Source organism: Electrona antarctica (genome assembly GCF_951216825.1).
Source record: "Electrona antarctica genome assembly, chromosome: 5".
Lineage (NCBI taxonomy): Eukaryota > Metazoa > Chordata > Actinopteri > Myctophiformes > Myctophidae > Electrona > Electrona antarctica.
Window position 1 is genome coordinate 51,182,479 of NC_136810.1, and position 20,450 is coordinate 51,202,928.

Consider the following 20,450-nt stretch of genomic DNA (forward strand, 5'->3'; position numbering starts at 1 on the left):
GAGGCATTGTGGGGTAGGCTGTGGCCAGACGGAAAAGTGTGGTGGTAGGTCAACTGTACTGTAACGTCGCTCACAGTGCCAGGGCTTCAGATTGTGCGAAGCTTTGAAAGTATCCAAGTTGCCACACAATCAAGTCTGTCAAGTCTGGTATTCCACAATTCTCTAATTCTACAAAGACCTACTTTAAATCTACTTTAAAAAATCTCATTTAATTCATACAATCAAATGATGACGTACTGTAGCCAGGGCAGTCCCGTCTAGTATTCTCCAAAAAAAACACACAAATAAGACACATGCAGGACTATGATCTGTGATGTCATGAAGACACCACCTAAATAGATACATTTCTTACAGTGCCATGGTACTTTTTGTCTGGTTCAATAATCACAAAGAAATATTATTATAACTATATTATACATTATTAAATTATATACTGTATGAAGTTCTGCAAAACACTGTATACCACCGATATAAAAATAGCATGGCCTTCACTGCTTTAATTAAGTCTATGCAAGTCCTCCTTTCATCTGGTTATTTCAAGGCTAAAATTAAAGGACCACTTCACCACTTTTCAACCTCATACAGTAATTTGTCCTCACTAATGTAATTAATGTTCATGATAAAATAGCACCACCATTTATTTTTGTCTGTGTCTCATAGGATGGCTGTGGGCAGTACATTTGTATTCTATTTTATATATTTCGATGTTTATTATCGTGAGAAAGATGGCTTCCATTATTGCATTGCAACTTTTCAGGAATATTGAAATTCCCCATCGATGATGTCACTGGTAGAGAAAACAATTGTGGTATATATTAGTGAGGACCAATTCTACGAAGATCGGTTGAAAAGTGGTGGCGTCGCCCTTTAAATGTGTGATGTTTTACTGTCTCCTATCAGGATGGGAACGGCTACATTGATGAGAACGAGTTGGATGCCCTGCTACGGGACCTTTACTCAAAGAACAAGAAGGTGAGAGTCAATAGGCTAGTCAGCACATTATATAACTGATGTGTTACTTGGGTGGACGGCCTCAAGGCTGAGGCACAAAGCATGCATTTATTTTTATGTGGCACATGTCTTTTTTCGCATCGTCACCTCTCAGTCACCACCGTCGTTTGCTTTCCTTCCACTCTCAATGTAATGAAAAGCCACAATGCCTTAAAAGTAATGTTAGACGGAACAAACATAGTACACTGTAGCACAGACAGTCAATAATGCCCTGCAGTATTACAGTATGTGAAACACAATGTGACCTTGTATACTTGTATTAGCTTTTTGTTTTAGCTTTACCCATCAACCGTCTAGTCTAGCTAGTTTTTCTGGTTTCTTTTTTATTACAGCTTTCAAATCAGGCCTTAAAGATCAGGATGATGAAACTGGAAGAGTTTACAGCAGTCTACTCCATTCATAATCTGTACTGCGGGAACCCCTTTTGGTGTTAGCATTACGTTATGCTTTAGCTATTGAAAAATAGCAGATCTACAAGCTCGTAGCGCGCCACCGAGTGGCGCGCTACGAGCTTGTAGGTCTGCTATTTTTGAAAATTCGAAGAACGACTGACATAGAAACATAGCTTTTTCAGAAAACTGTCAGGATGTAGAAGACATTTTTAGAATCTGATCTCAGGTCAAAATGGGTTAATTTGGCTCACTCTGTAGCACCGTCAGCTTTCGTACAGATATAGGCACAGGTCCAGCGCCCAGGATTGTGCCGTTGTTTGCCAGCATGAATGAATGAAGCCAGAAACATAACTTCTGCTTATAACAAAGATCTACTTAGCTAAGAGCTACAGTACTAATATATTATGGTCATAACATTGATGGCTTAAGCCATTTTGACCTGAGATCAGATTCTAAAAATGTCTTACATCCTGTCGTTCTTCGATTTTTCAAAAATAGCAGACCTACAAGCTCGTAGCGCGCCACTCGGTGGCGCACTATGAGCTTGTAGATCTGCTATTTTTCAATAGCTAAAGCATAAAATGGATTAAGCCAGGGCATGGCTGATTCAAAGCCAACAATCATGAAATGTTATGTGGATGCTGGTTGATCAGTTTCTCACTGGGATATCTTTGAACACTTATATTTCAGATTACTTCATGTATCTGTTTATTGACGGGACTACAGTGCACGTTAATGAATATTCAATACATGTACAAGAAATGTATACATTTAACATGTCACGGTTCTAACCAATGGTGTAAAGTAACTATAAGTACATTACATGCACTTAGTTACTTTACAATGTACAGTACTTAAAGGTATATTCAGTGATTTGACTTAATTCAAATATCACTTATTTTCTCTTTTTTTTGGATAATCCTCCCTACTATAGAGTGTGCTGACCATATAAGGAGTTCCTCCCTGTCCCCAGTGATCCCCTGCGGTCAAAAAACCCTAGTTTCAGTTTTGGTGGCGGGTGGCAAAACCTTCATCCAATCAGTATGAGTGGGGCCTTCCTCCAATCATAATCGAGTGGGGGCGGGCCTTGGTGCACATGCTGTTGGCCTGTTGCACTTCCCCCCACTGTAGAGCGTGCATGTGCACATTTTGTTACCGGGGCGGACTGGGTGGTTTTCCAAATCACCCAAATCACTGAATGCTCCTTTAAGTACATTTTACTTCACATATTTTCAATTCTGGACATTTACTTGACAGACTAGTATTTCTACATTGCAGTATTAATACTTTTACTTTAGGTATAAAATAAACACTTTAGTACTTTTTCCACCACTGATAACTTCCTCATTTCTCTCGGTCAGGATGTGGACGTGAAGAACCTGACCGGCTACAGGCAGAGCATCATGGCGCTGTCCGACGGAGGGAAGCTGTACCGCAGCGAACTGGAGATCGTCCTCTGCAGGGACATGTGACCTGTGTGTCCCTTTCTTAATGCCAGCCATCATTCTCTCTGCCTGTCCCCCGCGCCGCCCGCCGCCCCCGTCCCCCGAGTTCACGTACGTCGTACGCCCACTTCCAGCTGCCTGGTGGCAACAATAATTACCAGGTGCATGTGCCGGACACGCCCCCCTCATGGTATGACCTCAGAATGATTGAAAAGAGCACTAACAAACAGCACAAAAGAGCTCTTCCCTCTTTAAATCCCTGCAACCTGACTAGACCGTATAAATTATAAACGCAGCCCCATGGCTCTGTTGAAATCCTCCTATAGCTTCTCACCTTTATGATGAAAGCAGTTCAGGGCACACCTCTGCACTCCATGACCGTACACCCAAAACATCACTTACTGTATAAACCCCCAGTCATGACCAGACTCTTTATCAACCTATAGCTTGGACAAATTATCCAAACCTTAACTCTCCAAAACCCCCTGCCTCTTCATCTCCCATGACCCTTACCGGAATCCCTAGCTTTCCAGACTCAGCCCGACTCCTTTCAAACTGTGACTTATTTATTCTAGCCCTCAACCCAGACGCCTTTTTAAGAAAATGACCGTACATCCTGATGATTGATATTCCCTGGTTCTGCCTTCCCAAACAGTAAACTGAGTGATCCTTAAACCTTATTCCTGCTCGCTCTTTGACTTTGCATTAAATACAATATAAATATAGTAAAACATGACTGCAAACAACTGTGATGGATTTAACTTTTGTTATTTATAACAGCTGTGATGGAGCTGGTATGATATCTCCACCTCTTCTTTTCCTGAAGTAATCTCGTCATTCCCTTGTGTACCATTATCATGTTAGGATTTTCATTTTCAATGTTGGTTTTTGACTGATTCTGTCAATTGGAAACATTAATAAAACATATATTAAGAGATTAAGATGATGCAATTTATTGAGCTCGTCACTATAATGTGCTTTAAGTACTACAGACCGTGGTGTATGTTAATACGGGCAATCAAGAACATTGCAAATAGAAATGGAGCTTCATCATGTTCACTTCTGCGTTGCGTTGGCTAGTGTTCACTCTGACAGCTCCATTTGCACTGCAGTGCTGATTTCGTCGACTAATACCATGACAAACTAAGTTTTTTCAATGTAGAAAACTAAATGGAATCTAAATGAAAACGAAGCTGATGACGAAAACTAAGACTAAATATATTGACAATTTCGTCAACAAATAAAAACTATATAAGGGGACTAGTGGACAAGATATCCAGTATAAGTCATTTTACACTTGGTTGCATGCTGAAAATAGCAGATCTACAAGCTCACAACGCGTCGCAGCTTGTAGGTCGGCTATTTTCAGCAAGTGTAAAAACAGTCATTATGACGGCAGGTGACTATTCAAGAGACTATGACTAAAACTAAAATCAAAATGTGCTGTCAACACTGGATATGGAGATCCACAGTGCAACAGAGTGGACCAAACGTTGAACGCAATTCAACATCCAAGTGGGTTGATATTCATGTGGCAAAGATTGTGCCCCCATGTTAAATAATTGCCCCTGCTGCACACTGTCCAACTTGCATTTATATACAATTTTTCGGAGTGAAACTTTTGCAACTTTTAATCCATTCATCCCGCTCCCATACGCTTGTCTCAACAAATACTGCAGATGTACAAAGTAGGCCTACTATACTCTTCTGTTCTGAAGCAAAGGGACAGAAAGGACAGGCAAAACTGAGGGTCACACACGGCCTACATGTAAACGAGTGTTTTCCCTTACAAATGAGGACGTCCGAAAATGAAAACAAAAACGACCTGGTTCAGGAAGTTGACGTCAACTTTCATTGTGGTACAGTGTATGAGCAGCTCTGTCTGTCTGTCTGTCTGTCTGTCTGTCTGTCTGTCTGTCTGTCTGTCTGTCTGTCTGTCTGTCTGTCTGTCTGTCTGTCCCTATGTTTATGTTTAGAGTACCAACAGGTGCCAAAGTGGCGCTGTTGAGCTTCACACTGTGCACAGCAGCTGCAAGTTTTTAGCAGCCATTACGTGATTTTGGGTATGACAGTACAGTACAGTACAGTACAGTACAGTAGAGGGACCCCCTGGGGACCCCCACACAGTAACTGTCATTTCTCAACCGTTTCGGACGCGGGTGGCTCGCCGGGACAGGGCCGGCAACCTGGAAATGTATAGTGGCTAATTTAGGTATGTTTTGAATAATAATAAAATCTACAATCTCTAAGGAGTAAAAGTACAATATTTGCCTCTGAGATGTAGTGGAGTACAAGTAAAAGTGTTGGAAAGTTGACTTTAATCGTGACCTTGACCTTTGAGACCTAAAAGTTAATAATCTCTTTGGGGCAACTTTGTGGTCGTTCCTGCCAAGTTTAATAAAAGCCCATGCATCTGTTCCAGTTATTTTGTTCAGACAGACTGCTGTTACTGTGATAAAAAACCCTACACATTGCTGCGGGCAGGGTAATAATAATAAAATGAACAGCGACGTGAACAGATGGACAGACAGAGTAATTATTATGGGGCTCAATATCATGCAGAGGCCATAAAAATGTCAAACAAAGTTAACTTTTATTTGTTTTGAGTCAGTAAGAAATCTATTCATCTATAAATGCACCATGTCTCTGTACGTCTGTACGTGTGTAATCCATGTAACTCGAGAACCGTTCGCCCCACCGACTTCGAATTCGACACACGCGTTCCACACCACCACATGGAGTGCAATGCCCGGTGTCGAATCGGTCGGACCCACAGTTGTCCAGAACCAGCACAAAAGGCCTCTGCCCGGGCTCTGGACAGGCCACTGCCCAGTGCCCAGGGTCCATATATGGCCTGTTCTGACATCACACCACTCCATATTTATTTGGAGCATGCCTGACACAGAACTCCATAAGCTGGCCTGTTCTGACATCACAACACTCCATATTTGGGCATGCCTGACACAGCACTCCATATATACTGTAGGAATAAAGGGACGTGGCCGGTTAAGACACATACATGGCTGGTTAAGACACACCCGTGGCTATACGACATACGTGGCTGGTTAAGACACATACATGGCCGGTTAAGACTCAACCATGGCTCCGACATAAGTGGCCGGTTAAAGGTTCATACATAGTCTGGATTTTCGGTGGTTAGGTGACCACCGAACTACAACATGACGTCACAAGCCGCGGTGAAGAGCAAACCACCGCCACCGCTCCAGCCCTTCTCTCTGTTTTTACTCACCACCGCTCAACGTTATTTCAGCTCCGGTGGTCAGCTCACCACCGGAGCGGTGGTCACCTCACCACCGAAAATCCAGACTATGAATAGGCCTTAAGACTCAGCGGTGGCTCCAACATACGTGGCCGGTTAAGACTCAGCGGTGGCTCCGACATACGTGGCCGGTTAAGACTCAGCGGTGGCTCCAACATACGTGGCCGGTTAAGACTCAACCGTGGCTCCGACATACGTGGCCGGTTAAGACTCAGCGGTGGCTCCAACATACGTGGCCGGTTAAGACTCACACGTGTGTCATTGCTTCCAGTATCCGTCGTTTCAAAATAAAAGTTCTCCAGCATTTCAGACATGGCCATTCCGCATGATTTTGATTTGACATATTAAAAAAACCTATATAATACGCTGTGACAAATGCATAGTCATTGAAATTGTTTGAGAATGGGGTAGGCTACAACACAATAAAGAAAAATACAATTTCCATTATGGTCTTATACTAAGTTACTAGCCATGTACCATACTAGCTTTTCAGCTGGTCTTGTTTTGGTTTCTCTGGTGCTAGGTTTCTCTGACTGGGATTGTTACTTGTGAGTAAGCGAGGCAGGACATGATATTTCTGGAAATCCCTTCAATTGATCTTGACATGCTTTTAAAGCCACCTGAATAATACAGCGGGTGCACCACCAACTCCCAGCTCACTGCGGCGCATAGGCACAAATCTGCATCAATTAATCAGAAGCGTTTAAATCTTTAAATCATCAGCCACAGCTCTGAACAGGGACCCCTGCAGGGGATTCAGAGGATTTTATTCACAAATAGGACGATAATAAACCCAAACATGGGTTCGAGACCCATTTGTGGGTCACGGACCAGTTTTTATGGGTTACGACTCAATTAAAAACATCCCATTTTATTTTCCTATACAATTTTAAAAAAATCTAGCGTTTTTTGGGGTTTTTTTTGTGGCTTTCGCCTTTATTTTATATATTTTATGGAGGGACAGACAGTAGGCTGACAGGAAATGGGGAGAGAGATTGGGGGAAGACATGCAGTAAAGGCCGTCGGGATCGGGAGTCGAATCCGCGGCACACTGCCAGACTGGATTACCAGCCAAGGTGCCTGGACCACTGAGCCATGGCCCAGGCCTATTCATTTATTTTTATAAAAAATAAATAAAATACATTTAAAAATAAACAAATTTAAGAAATTAGTTTGGGGTCCCTTCCGAGTCCTGAGTAAATGTCTAGTTTGGGAAACCACTGGTCTAAAATACCTCAAGGAGTTTGAGTAAGCGATACACTTACATTAAGATTCTGAAAATAACTGAAAAAATGCACCCCATTTAAATGGTAAATGGTGCATTTATATGCACCATTTACCATTTAGTATTCATAAGCTAGTATTCATTATTATTAAATACATGAATGTGTTTTAACTTAAGCAAATCCAAATTCTAGATGTATATTACACTATCATTAGTAACTTCCTCCTGGGGGGGGTCTCGAGGCGTTCAAAGGCTCCTTTCCAAGCGAAGAAGCAGCGACTCTTCAGTCTCTCTCGTGTGACTGAAGTTCTCACCCTATCAGCCACCCGTTGAAGAAAACTCATTTCGGCCACTTGTATTCGCAACCTTATTCTTTCAGTCATAACCCACACTTCATGACCATAGGTATTGAAATTCTTTATTTGGAATACCCCTTGAGATACAATATCTCGTTTTCGAGAGGGTCCACAAGTATACAGTCGCACAGTATACAGTCAGTACAAGGTAATTACAAGTAATTACAGGTAATTACTTGTAATTACTTGTGAGAGTAATTACAAGTGTGAGAGTAGGAACGAAGATTGCTCGGTAGACAGAGAGATTTTCCTTCTGGCTCAGCTCTGTTTTCGTCACAACAGTGCGGTACAGCGACTGCAATACCACCCCTGCTGCTCCAATCTCCGGCTGATCTCCTTCACCGTCCTCCCCTCACCCGTGAACAAGACCCCGAGATACTTAAACTCCTTCACTTGGGGTAATGTCTCATTCCCTACTTGGATTGCACAATCCATCAGTTTCCTGCTGAGAACCATGGCCTCAGATTTGGAGATGCTGATCCTCCCTCATCCCAGCCGTCGTACACTCGACTGCGAACCGGGCCAGTGAGGGCTGAAGGTCTTGGACCGATGGTGCCATCAGGACCACATCTTCTGCAAAAAGCAGTGAAGCAACCCTTAGCTCACGAGCCGTATACCCTTTCCTCCACGACTTCGCCTCGAGATCCTGTCCACGAAAATCACAAACAGGATAGGTGACAATGCACAGCCCTGGGTGTACAGAGATTGGATGGCCTCCAAATACTCTGCTATCACTGCCAACCCCACTGCTTCCTAATGCGGATGTTGGGCGCACTGGGCGGGCGGAGAAGATGTGCAGTCCACATAACTTGTTTCCATTTCTTTGTTATTTATTTACATAAACCCTGCTCTGTGTGAGCATTGTTAATGTTTACTATGCTGCCACTGTCATTTATTTTCTCTGCCGGCCTCTCCACTCGTAAAAAAGGTTAGCCTAATTTATATACTCTGTATCAACAAGAACAGACTATAAGCAAGCGAAACAGTTTATTTTCAGTGACACCGTTGTGCAATGGGATCGTATAAATGAATGAGGATGTTGCAGAACACATCAGATGTTCTATTATGTGTGTTGGTGGTGAATTTATATTCCATGCATGGTGATATAATTAGATTGATCGACTGTTTAACAAAATGGCTAAAAGTGTTGTTAGTTAACTAGTGGATGTTCTAGAGGCCTATGCAGTCCACGGCGCTGCAACAAGATGTAGGTCATACCATGTTCTGCACTGGTGTTCAGCAAACCAAAATTTCCCATGAGGCAATGCATTGGTATCTTCTATTTTATTCAGCATTCACATAATTGTGAAAACCACTTGCAGCCAACTGAAAGACAGCACGCTTGCTTGAGTATAGTGAATGATGGCGTGTGTATGTTAACATTCACTCACCAGAGTAAGCTACATCTGTAAAGGCTGACGACTACAGGCAGTGTAAAAAGGTAACAACCATGATTTATTCATTGATGAAGGGAAACCATGGTATTTTATTTATGTCCTCTCTAAATTTAGCCCATGCCAATTAAATGATTGCAAATGGATTCTCCAACCTAAATTCTGATATACCTCAGTTCGAACCCGGGCTCCCCCAGAGTTAGTGTCAAAGTGTCCTTGAGCAAGACTCTGAACCCCTAAGCCTAATTGCTCCCGATGAGCAGGTTGCTTCCTTGCATGGTTTCCGCCTCCATCGGTGTATGAATGTGTGCGTGAATGGGTGAATGTAATGCACAATCTATATAAAGCACCTTGGATAAAGGCGCTATATAAATGCACAATTTAATTTACCATTTACATGAATGCAGTCAGTGCACAGATGCAAACACCACAGCTAACTCCTATAGGCCTACCTGAGACATAATTCAGTCATACTGCATGAAGACCAACTGAAGCTAAATATAGCAGAATCATTCCAGTTCATTGATCAAAATAACTAAGTATGAACTCTTGTCCTCTCTGAGGCCAAAAGTGGACATTTTAAAAGTTAGATTGAGTAAGGTTGGGGCTCATGCACCTGACTCTATTCAGCTAAGTGGAAATCCAAAACACTGGAACAGTATTTTCCCTACTTAAAGCCTGCTGTGCGTAGGGGCACGGAGGCGCAGTCGGTAGCGTTGTCGCCTCACAACTAGAAGGGCCTTTCTGTGTGGAGTTTGCATGTTCTCTCTGATGTGTCCCTATAGGGTAGGGGTACCCTCACAGAAAACATGCAGTAATCCTGGTCTCTATACTGCCTCCCCCTGGTCACCCGGGGCAGCTGGTGGAGGGGAATTGGAACTGGTTGTAATAACGTGTTCCTTCCACACGCTTTGTCCTACCAGGGGGAACTCCACCCTGTCGTGTGATAAGAAGCGGCCTGCTCACTCCTCATGCATTGAAGGAGGCATGAGCTCAGTTCGGGGCTCTCCCCAGGTAGGCAGAGGGAGAGTAGCGCCCAGGATTGAAGCTTAGGCAATTGGCATCAGGTGAAAAATGGGTTACAAAATCACGGAATAAGATTTTAGAGCTGCAAGCAGCGATAAGGCGGGACCAGGCAGGAATGCAATATTCATTGACTCATAAAACCTCATTTTAAAAAAATTACTTCCGATTTTTTCTTAAGTCCAAAGTCCAAAGTTCATGTGTAGATTAGAAGTTTTTGTGCATTATGATCAAAGATCCTGGGAGGAATGGTGGGTGATCTAAAGGTCAGAGGTCAAAAGTAAGAGCGTGAAAGTTGTTCGACATGAGGAGACGCATATGTGTATCGAAGTTTCATTGCCGGCGGACAAACGGTTCATGAGCTATCCACGTTCAAAGTTTGCATTTTCAATTGAGTGCTATAGCGCCACCCTTTGGCCAATGGTTGTGGGCTTTGCATCCTCACCGTTTGGCATGGCCCTCTACCATATTTCAGAGTTTTGCGAAAACCGACTGCACGGTTCAGCCAAAACTGCTATTTTTGGGCGGAAGAAGAAGAAGGAGAAGAAAAAAGAGGTTCTTTGTCCCTTAAAAAAAGCCTGCTGTGAGTGATTTCTGTCATTTCTCGTCTCAGTCCTGCATATAGGGCTCTCGAGACCGTTTTAATGGCCTTGTGTTCTAGCCTCTCTGAAAGCCAGGGTTAGCCTGAAATTGGTTCAGGAAATGAATATGAAAGAGGATCCTTGAGGGATTCAGGGAGAGGAAGAAATAACCACAAGGTTGATCGATAGTCAAAACTCCTGGAAAGGCTTCGGACTCTTATCTTGTTTCGTTTGAAAGATACATACCCACAGATGCCGACTGTTCACTTTGAAATTACACAAGTCTATAAACTTTCTAACTTGCCTTCCACAACACTCGTCGCTTATATAAGGTCTCATATTTGAATACTGAAAGGCACACATCCAGATAAGGTGTAGGGTAGGCTACATCTTATCTACAGTATAGCAGACATCCACTTGTCAATTTAATGTACACTACTACCAAATGTCAATTTAATGTACACTACTGTAGATGAAACACTTGCCGCACTAGCCCATTTCATCAGTATTATTATTTTTTACCATATGTGGCTCTGAAAGAGGGTATATAGGCCTACATCATTAAAAAGTAAGTGTGTGTGTGTGTGTGTGTGTGTGTGTGTGTGTGTGTGTGTGTGTGTGTGTGTGTGTGTGTGTGTGTGTGTGTGTGTGTGTGTGTGTGTGTGTGTGTGTGTGTGCGCGCGTGCGTGCGTGAGATCAGTGAGCAGTGGTTCCCAAAGTGGGGTCTGGGGACCCCCAGGGGTCTTTGAGGGAGTTCCTGCAGCTAAATGATAGTTAGGAACCAAATGGACCCTTATGGGTCTGTAACTCAGAGCGTGTACACATTTGTACACTCTCAGAGTGAAATTTACATTGGGGGTCCCAGAGATAGAAATTAAATGCCATTAAATGGGGGTCCGTATACTAATGCCAAAATGGGGGTCCTTGAAATTAAACAGGTTGAAAATTACTAATAGAGCCCTAAAAAAAATCTTCCCTTATGGGGGGTCCCTGGCACATCTCTTCAAATGGGGGGGTTCGCGGGCTAATTAGTGTCAATTTAGGGTCCTTGACATGAAACAGTTTGGGAACCACTGTGGCTACAGAAGTGTTGAAATCCTGCCACCTACTGGCAATTATTGTACATTTCAGGAGGATTATGCCTAAAACCTTTTCTGTAGTGTAGATAGAAGGACACCGTCGTCACGTGATCATTCTGAATAGAAAGCTCCTTACTAGCCAAGCTCTAAAACAAATAAAGATTATAATCACCTACTACTACTACAGATACAGTGCACACACTGACAATGAGTGGCGCAGGGAATTTCAAAAACTGCCGTTCTGTCATGGTAACCGGAGCCACTCGGGGCCTCGGTCTACAGATAGTACACAGCCTTGCGACGGGAGACTTTTCACCGGGCAAGATCATTGCCACGGCGCGGAACCCGAGTGGCGCTACTGCTCAGGTAGTTCAAACGTATTGACATAGTAATAATAATATTGTCGCTGTTTAGTCAGTGTTGTAGCCTATACAGGCTGTGACTCTGTCAATACAGTCAATTATGTGCAAGACATTATTACACACTGAATGATGATACTGGCGATTGAGTGTCTCTGCACTGAATCATGACATGGCGCAACTTCACCCCGTTTTACGCACTTGCTCCATTTACAGCGTTACGTCGTCTACTACTACATAAACGTTCAGATTTCAAATATAAAGTGCTCCGTCTGCTCACCCCGGGCACGTCCGCACGAATGTTACAACTTTTTTGGCACGCGTGCCATCCGTATTGTTCATGTTCAATAAAAATCCGACCGATGGACATTCATTTTCTTCGTCCCCCCCCCCCCCACCATTATGCTTTCAACTGCGCGACCCTATCGGCTGGGAGGTGTATTGCGCTCTGATACATTGTAACCGTTTGAGAAAATCGCCACCGATCGGATTAAAATGCGTTTTATTGGAGAATACGGAAGGCACGCGTGCCAATACCGACCCGTGCAATATTGTAACATCTGTGGCCTGGGGGTGAGCACTGTATATTTGAAATGTGAATGTACACATTAACGTTATAGAGGTAGCAAAGGTGCTGAACAGAGTCCTCCATGACGCTCACAACGAGTGTCGTTGTGAACTAATGAACCATGGGTGGCTGACTGGCTGTGAATAGAAGTAGGCATAATAAAGAGACAGGGGGTCTTGATGGTGCAATATTAATTCATGTTCTGTTGCGTGTGCTGTACATACACAGGAACTCCAGAAACTGGCACAGAACCATCCCAACGTCCATATAGTCCCCCTGGGTAAGAAGACTGAAAAGAAAGAATGATGATGGGTGTTCAATGTGTGAGTCGTGGTGTTTGAATGAATAGCTACTATACATCATGAAGAGTGGGAACCAAAACAGTGTGCAAGGGAACATGGGTGGGCAGCAGTGCGAGCAAGGTAGAATGGGCACGGGGGAATCTAGGCACACAGAAAATCGTTTTGGAAATTGGACCCCAGGCGTTTAAAGGGAAGCAGGCGGCTGCAGGCTTTTATTTAAGTACCAGGCCATTATTTGGTTACACTTCCAATTAGGCTGAAGAAAGTGCAAATAATAGTCCGGGCATACCCAAATTAGGCTGAAGAAAGTGCAAATAATAGCCTGTGGCGGACATCCAAATTAGTCTGAAGAAACCCCTCGGTGGTAATTTATCTATTTGTAACTCAGAGAGAGTACAAATGAAACCAAATGGAAATGAAGTATTTGACTGTGTAGAGTTGAACAGAAGGGTGGGCAATATGGAAAAATCGAATATCACAATAATTTTTCAAGCATTGTTTTTATGGTTATTTTCAAGTTACATAACAGTACAACCACCTACAAGGTAACACAAACTAAAAGAAAAAGGAGTAACAGACCATTTAGACTAAGTACTTATTATTTTTGGCGAACGTCATTCTACAGAAGTATAAATTAAGGTATAGAACTGCAAATCATAGAATGTGCATTCACTGTATCACGATATCGTATACTATATACGATATCTCTGTCATGGAGACATTGTATCATCTTGATGATATTTATCACAATATCGGCCACCCCTAGTTGAACACCTGCCCTCCTGTCTCAGCATGGCCCTGATGTTCAATGTCCTTCTGTCTCTCCATCAGATGTGGGCCAAGAGAAGGTGTTCAACGTGCTTCTTCTGTCTGTCTCTCTCCATCAGATGTGTTGAGCCAAGAGAGCATAGAGAAGGCAGCGGAGGAGGTGGCACATCTCGTACAGGAAGAGGGATTGAACTGCTTGATCAACAACGCAGGCATCAACGTGGTGGCTGACTTCCAGACCGTCACAGCAGAGATGATGATCGAGAACTTCCACACCAACTCTGTGGCTCCTCTCATGATAACTAAGGTACTAGCCATTGTTTTAGAAACTTGACAAGCTGTTACGTATACGTTTGTGAAATTCCAGTGTTAGTTAGTGTTGGATTCATGTCTAGACACTTCCTTAAAGTCCTATAATTCAACAAAACCTTGAAAATCAAGTAAAACCAATACCAAGTAAAAGAGCAAGTTACCTGAGCAAATGTCAAGGTATTTCCTCTGCACAGTGATGCCTGATGCAATGTGAAAAGCAGACTGCACTGACTGGAATACAAATGCAGAACCCGACCTCGAGCAGTGTTGGGGAGGAATAGTTTAAAGTTATTATTTCTTGCCACAATAAAGTTATAGAGGGTATGCGGACTATGTGCGTGACATCATACCCGGAAGTTATGCGGGAACACTTTTTCTGCCGACCTCATGCCGACCGCTCGGTGCCGCGGTTCTTGTATTCTTTATTTTGTTTTACTGAGAATAAGGTTAGAAATAAGTTTAGGGTTAGGCATAGTTTTACTGGGGTTAAGTTACGGGTTTAGGCATAGTTTTACTGGGGTTAAGTTTAGGTACGGGTTTAGGCATAGTTTTACTGAGGTTACGGTTGGGAATAAGGTTAGGTTTAACCGTTTAAGCATCATTTACTTAGGTTACTTTAGGAATACCAGGCCACGCAGTTCCGCCGGCTGTACGCCCGGGGCGAGTTGGTAAAGGGGCGACTTGTCTGGTATTCCCTACTGAGTGGCAAAAAAAACCCATACATCCAAACTGTCCGATCTGATTGCATTAAACAACGTTAATCCACGTTAAACTCACTTTGCCACTCACTTTATGCATGTGCATACCCTCTATTGGTGATAACATGCTATTCTATGATACTATAATTCATTGTCATGATGAAACACAAACAACCCGGAAGCTGCAGCACCCTCTATTGGTGCAGACAGAGTATACATTTTGAGAAAAGGTAATAAAATCTAAAAAATATTGGTTGATAGAATTTGTTACAAGCATTAATGCATTGCTTGACATAGCAGCTCTAATATCACACAATTTCTAAAATTACTGTATTTATGATGCTCACATAATATTACATAATGCGCTACTTATGTAAAAACACTGTACAACACTAACCTTGATTGACACTGACCTTGACTGGGAGGTGTTGTGAACATCATGCAGTGTGTTTCCAGTAGGGTTGGGATCCTTTAGGGTAAAAAAAATGTGATGGAACAGAATCCGGTTCTTCAATGTGGGATCCGGTTCCTTCGCTTCCAGATCCCAACCCTAGTAGGTTCCAGTCTTAATCCAAAAGTCTTTGTGTGTCCCGACTCCCTGCCAGGCTTTCCTGCCGCTGCTGAAGCGAGCGGCCTCCAGGGCAGGAACAGGCCGTAGCATGGGCATCCACAGGGCAGCCATCATCAACATGACCTCTCTGCTGGGCTCTGTGGAGCTATACTGGGGGGAAAGGGCCAACAGCTTCAAATGGTACCCTTACCGGACATCCAAGGTATTATTCACATCACTGGGACCAACTTGTCACTCGGGGTGAAACGAGAACTGTAGTTGCCTACATGGATGAACAGAGCCTCTCTTGGCCCACAGCCAGCCGCACACACGTAAACTATAGTCCGGCAGCCGGGGTTGTGGGGGTGGGACATTTAGTTTATCGTTTTTTTCTATTGGCCTAAAATATTCTAGTCTATATACTGTACACACATTCATGAATCCACTTGCTGACCGGCTGTCGGTATTGAGCACATTTTTATAGGGGTTTATATGTGACCATACCAACCATTGACATCCTATATACGGCAAAAATGTCAAAATTTCATTATGCTTTAAATAGCATGTGACATGTCAAACTAGCAGGTTTGACATGATTCCATTCCAAGCATTAGTTTTGCACAAAAAACACTCCTTGGGCTAAAAACAACCATTGCAATCATCACAAATGTGATGACATTTTGGGGAATTTGGGCACATTTGGCTATGGCTGTTTTTAGCCGAAGGAGTGTTCTTTGTGCAAAAATAATGCTTGAAATGGATTCAGAATCATGAAAACCCCCAGTCACATGCTACATAAAGCATAATGAAAATGTGAAAATCTTGCCTTATATAGGATGTTAATGGTATGGTCACATATAAACCCCTATTAAAAGAATTGCTCAATACCGACAGCCGGTCAGCAAGTGGAGTCATGAATGTATGTACCGGTATAGACAATATTTTAGGCCAATAAAAAGACTATATACCAAATTTCCCACTTTAAACAAAAGAAGCCTGCCGGCTGGCGGACTACTAGCAATTATGAATTGGTCACAGTGTGACAATAACACAGTCTCTCAACACACACAGAGTACACAACAGTAGACATACAAACCTGTCTCACTGCAACAGGGCCTGTGTGACACAATTACCTGATGAGCTGCAGGTGTGGCTGTGAGTTGGCAGAGCCACCTCTGCCTCCCCCGCTGGCAGACAGTCAGCCTGGGCACACCTGAACTTCCATGTGCGGCCAAAGGAAGCTGTCTGCCGGGGTCTCTTCCGGGTTTTTAGACAGCTGGTGGATGGAAATGAAGCTCCACCCACGCGGCAGAACGCCGCTGGGGCAAGCTTTTCCGGGAATCTGGCCGACGCGGCAATCTGGCTTCATTTACATCCACCAGCTGTCTAAAAACCCAGAAGAGACCCCGGCAGACAGCTTCTTTTGGCAGCGCATGGAATCCTAGGTCTGCTTACACCCAGTGCCTCCCAGAGTCAACCATGTCACAATGACATATATCTAAATGCTCTATAAAATAAATGTTTAGGCTTGGTGATGGGTTACAAGAAGTAAATGATTAGGATTAAAAGCAGAGTGAGCCCAATGTTAATGACAAAATACCAAATTGAATTTATCTCCATGGTGTTACTCGGTCATGCATTTCTTACATTATCTTATTTACTTTTAGTTAATGCTATGCTAATATATACACACACACACACACACACACACACACACACACACACACACACACACACACACACACACACACACACACACACACACACCAGAGTGCCCAGACTGGATGCTGTGTTGGATGAAGAGTAGTTTCCTTATGTTGTAATGTGTAAATTGTTACAACGTGTTGCCTTTGTTATTTGATTGTGTTGAAGATTATGGTCCTTGCTAGCACAATGTAGTGCAATGTTCCTTAAAAATGTGCATAAGAAGTGACCAATGGCCATGCCATGTTGTGTCTTGTCTTGTCTTGTCCTGTCTTGTCTTGTCTTGTCCTGTCTTGCCTTTTGTCTTGTCGTACATTTGTCTTGTTTTTGTTTCAAAACTTGATTCAGGTTATGTGGTTTGTATCAGTGTCACTTCCCTGTTAGCATAGGACTATACAACTTATTTTTCTTTTATGCTACCACAATATTTTGCATATGGTGGTCACAACATTTATATATGTACATGTTATCTCTTTTATATGTTCCGTATGGGTGTGTCACATATATTGTCATTATTTGATTTACTGTATACCCTGAAATCTTGAATAAACAAAACTGTGAAAAAATAAATCTGCATAAGAATATGGGTTGTTAGTTGTTACAGCCTGACCCTAACCGCACGCGGAAGCCACGTAGTCGGAATGGCGGTGCGTCAGAATGCCACTCTGTCCCCACGCAGGTGCATGTGACTGATGTGAGGATGTGGTTAACTGCAAAGACATTGGTTGAGGTTTTGTTTTGTATTGTAACCATTTGTGTTTTGCATTTCTGTCATTTGTTTTGGATGTCGCCGCCACGTACAGAGTGCCCTGAACATGGTGAGTCGCTGCATGGCAGTGGACCTGGAGCCAGACAGGATTCTCTGCATGGCGTTGCACCCAGGCTGGGTCCGCACGGACATGGGTGGGCCAGAGGTAAGAGACCGCTACACTCTGGGTCCGCACCGACATGGGTGGGCCAGAGGTAAGAGACTCTACACTCTGGGTCCGCACGGACATGGGTGGGCCAGAGGTAAGAGACCGCGACACTCTGGGTCCGCACCGACATGGGTGGGCCAGAGGTAAGAGAACGCTACACTCTGGGTCCGCACCGACATGGGTGGGCCAGAGGTAAGAGACCGCTACACTCTGGGTCCGCACCGACATGGGTGGGCCAGAGGTAAGAGACCGCTACAATATGGGTCCGCACCGACATGGGTGGGCCAGAGGTAAGAGAACGCTACACTCTGGGTCCGCACCGACATGGGTGGGCCAGAGGTAAGAGAACGCTACACTCTGGGTCCGCACCGACATGGGTGGGCCAGAGGTAAGAGACAGCTACACTCTGGGTCTGCACGGACATGGGTGGGCCAGAGGTAAGAGACAGCTACACTCTGGGTCTGCACGGACATGGGTGGGCCAGAGGTAAGAGACCGCTACACTCTGGGTCCGCACTGACATGGGTGGGCCAGAGGTAAGAGAACGCTACACTCTGGGTCGGCACCGACATGGGTGGGCCAGAGGTAAGAGACCGCGACACTCTGGGTCCGCACCGATATGGGTGGGCCAGAGGTAAGAGGCCGCTACACTCTGGGTCCGCACCGACATGGGTGGGCCAGAGGTAAGAGAACGCTACACTCTGGGTCCGCACTGACATGGGTGGGCCAGAGGTAAGAGACCGCGACACTCTGGGTCCGCACCGACATGGGTGGGCCAGAGGTAAGAGGCCGCTACACTCTGGGTCCGCACGGACATGGGTGGGCCAGAGGTAAGAGAACGCTACACTCTGGGTCCGCACTGACATGGGTGGGCCAGAGGTAAGAGACCGCGACACTCTGGGTCCGCACCGACATGGGTGGGCCAGAGGTAAGAGGCCGCTACACTCTGGGTCCGCACCGACATGGGTGGGCCAGAGGTAAGAGAAAGCTACACTCTGGGTCCGCACCGACATGGGTGGGCCAGAGGTAAGAGAACGCTACACTCTGGGTCCGCACCAACATGGGTGGGCCAGAGGTAAGAGAACACGACACTCTGGATCCGCACCAACATGGGTGGGCCAGAGGTAATAGGACACTACACTCTGGGTCCGCACCGACATGGGTGGGCCAGAGGTAAGAGAACACGACACTCTGGGTCCAAACCGACATGGGTGGGCCAGAGGTAAGAGAACACGACACTCTGGGTCCAAACGGACATGGGTGGGCCAGAGGTAAGAGAACACGACACTCTGGGTCCAAACGGACATGGGTGGGCCAGAGGTAAGAGAACACTACACTCTGGGTCCGCACCGACATGGGTGGGCCAGAGGTAAGAGACTCTACACTCCTGGGAGTATTCATACGATAGAAAATCAGTGTACATTTTTTCAGCAGATTTAGATTTAGTCTTAGTCTTTTGAAATTGTCTAGTCTTAGTCGACTAAATATCAAAAACCTTAGTCTTTTAGTCTTAGTCAACAAAATTAACACTGTAGCAAATGGATCCCGTTCCAGGCTGTTCAGACTGGCAGCCCACATCCGATTTGTGGCGCGCTATGAGCTTGTAGATCTGCTATTTTTCAATAGCTAAAGCATAACATAATGCTAACACCAAAAGGGGTTCCCGCCCAGAATGGGTTAACTCTGAGAGTGTACAAATGGAATCAAATGGACTCTAAGCTGTCATCAGTCACGTTTGGCCAAATGATGCTTTATGCAAACACAAATGACCCAATGTAGTTCTAAGATTAGAATATTTAAATGCATGCATGTGTGTAAATAGTGTTTTCTATTCCTGGTTTTGCCGTTTCCATCCAGGCTCCTCTGAGTCGTGAGGAGAGTGTGGACTCTATCCTGTCTGTGATTGGTGAGCTGACTGAAAAAGACCACGGGTCATTTCTGCACTACACAGGAGAACCGTTGCCTTGGTGACCCTGGTCAGTTTGGAGATGAGGACGGAGTGTATATCAGCACCACTAAATTATATTACCAGTATTTTTGCGTCTGTTTACAGTCAACTTCTATGAAAACATGAATGTATTATAGGCTTAGAGCAGGGGTTCTCAACGAAATGCTTTGGCAATGTGTCGGGACCCCCGCCCCGCCCCCTCCCGACCCCCAATATAAATTGACTGCTACAATAACCTTAATAATAGAGACAATACACCATAAATAAATACTGAAACCAGATATAATCATTAGGGAAGGTGTATGCATGTAGCCTGGTTAATAAACCAGACCGAATCAGCCGTTGGCAAAAAAAAGTTGCCTACCAGCGGATTACGGTCTGGCGAGGCTCAGTAGCACGCCTCTTTCCTACAGCAGAGAACAGGTCGGACCAATCGGGACACGGTATGCAATATAGGCGGGCTTTGGTACAGTGACGTTCAATGCTTGAGACCTTTGACTGACAGTAGCTCTGACCAATTGCGTCAAAGAGAAAATGTT

The 20,450-nt window shown here is 44.3% G+C and overlaps 2 protein-coding genes across 2 annotated transcripts in view; both read left to right on the plus strand.

Annotated features, from left to right (window-relative positions):
• The window catches only part of calb2a (calbindin 2a), a 28,413-nt gene extending 24,630 nt beyond the window's left edge, over window positions 1-3,783 (plus strand). Inside the window, exons 10-11 of the mRNA XM_079502110.1 lie at window positions 901-972; window positions 2,765-3,783. Of these exons, the coding sequence (XP_079358236.1) occupies window positions 901-972; window positions 2,765-2,875 (183 nt within the window). The 3' untranslated portion in view covers window positions 2,876-3,783. The remainder of the gene's footprint in view (window positions 1-900; window positions 973-2,764) is intronic.
• Window positions 3,784-11,901: 8,118 nt separating this feature from the next.
• Window positions 11,902-20,050, plus strand: LOC306923797 (C-signal). Its single transcript, XM_079502111.1, has 6 exons — window positions 11,902-12,152; window positions 12,942-12,993; window positions 13,903-14,090; window positions 15,399-15,566; window positions 17,851-17,961; window positions 19,821-20,050. Exons 1-6 carry the CDS (start codon window positions 11,994-11,996, stop codon window positions 19,932-19,934), a joined length of 792 nt encoding a protein of 263 aa, XP_079358237.1. The 5' UTR covers window positions 11,902-11,993; the 3' UTR covers window positions 19,935-20,050.
• Window positions 20,051-20,450: the final 400 nt, after the last annotated feature.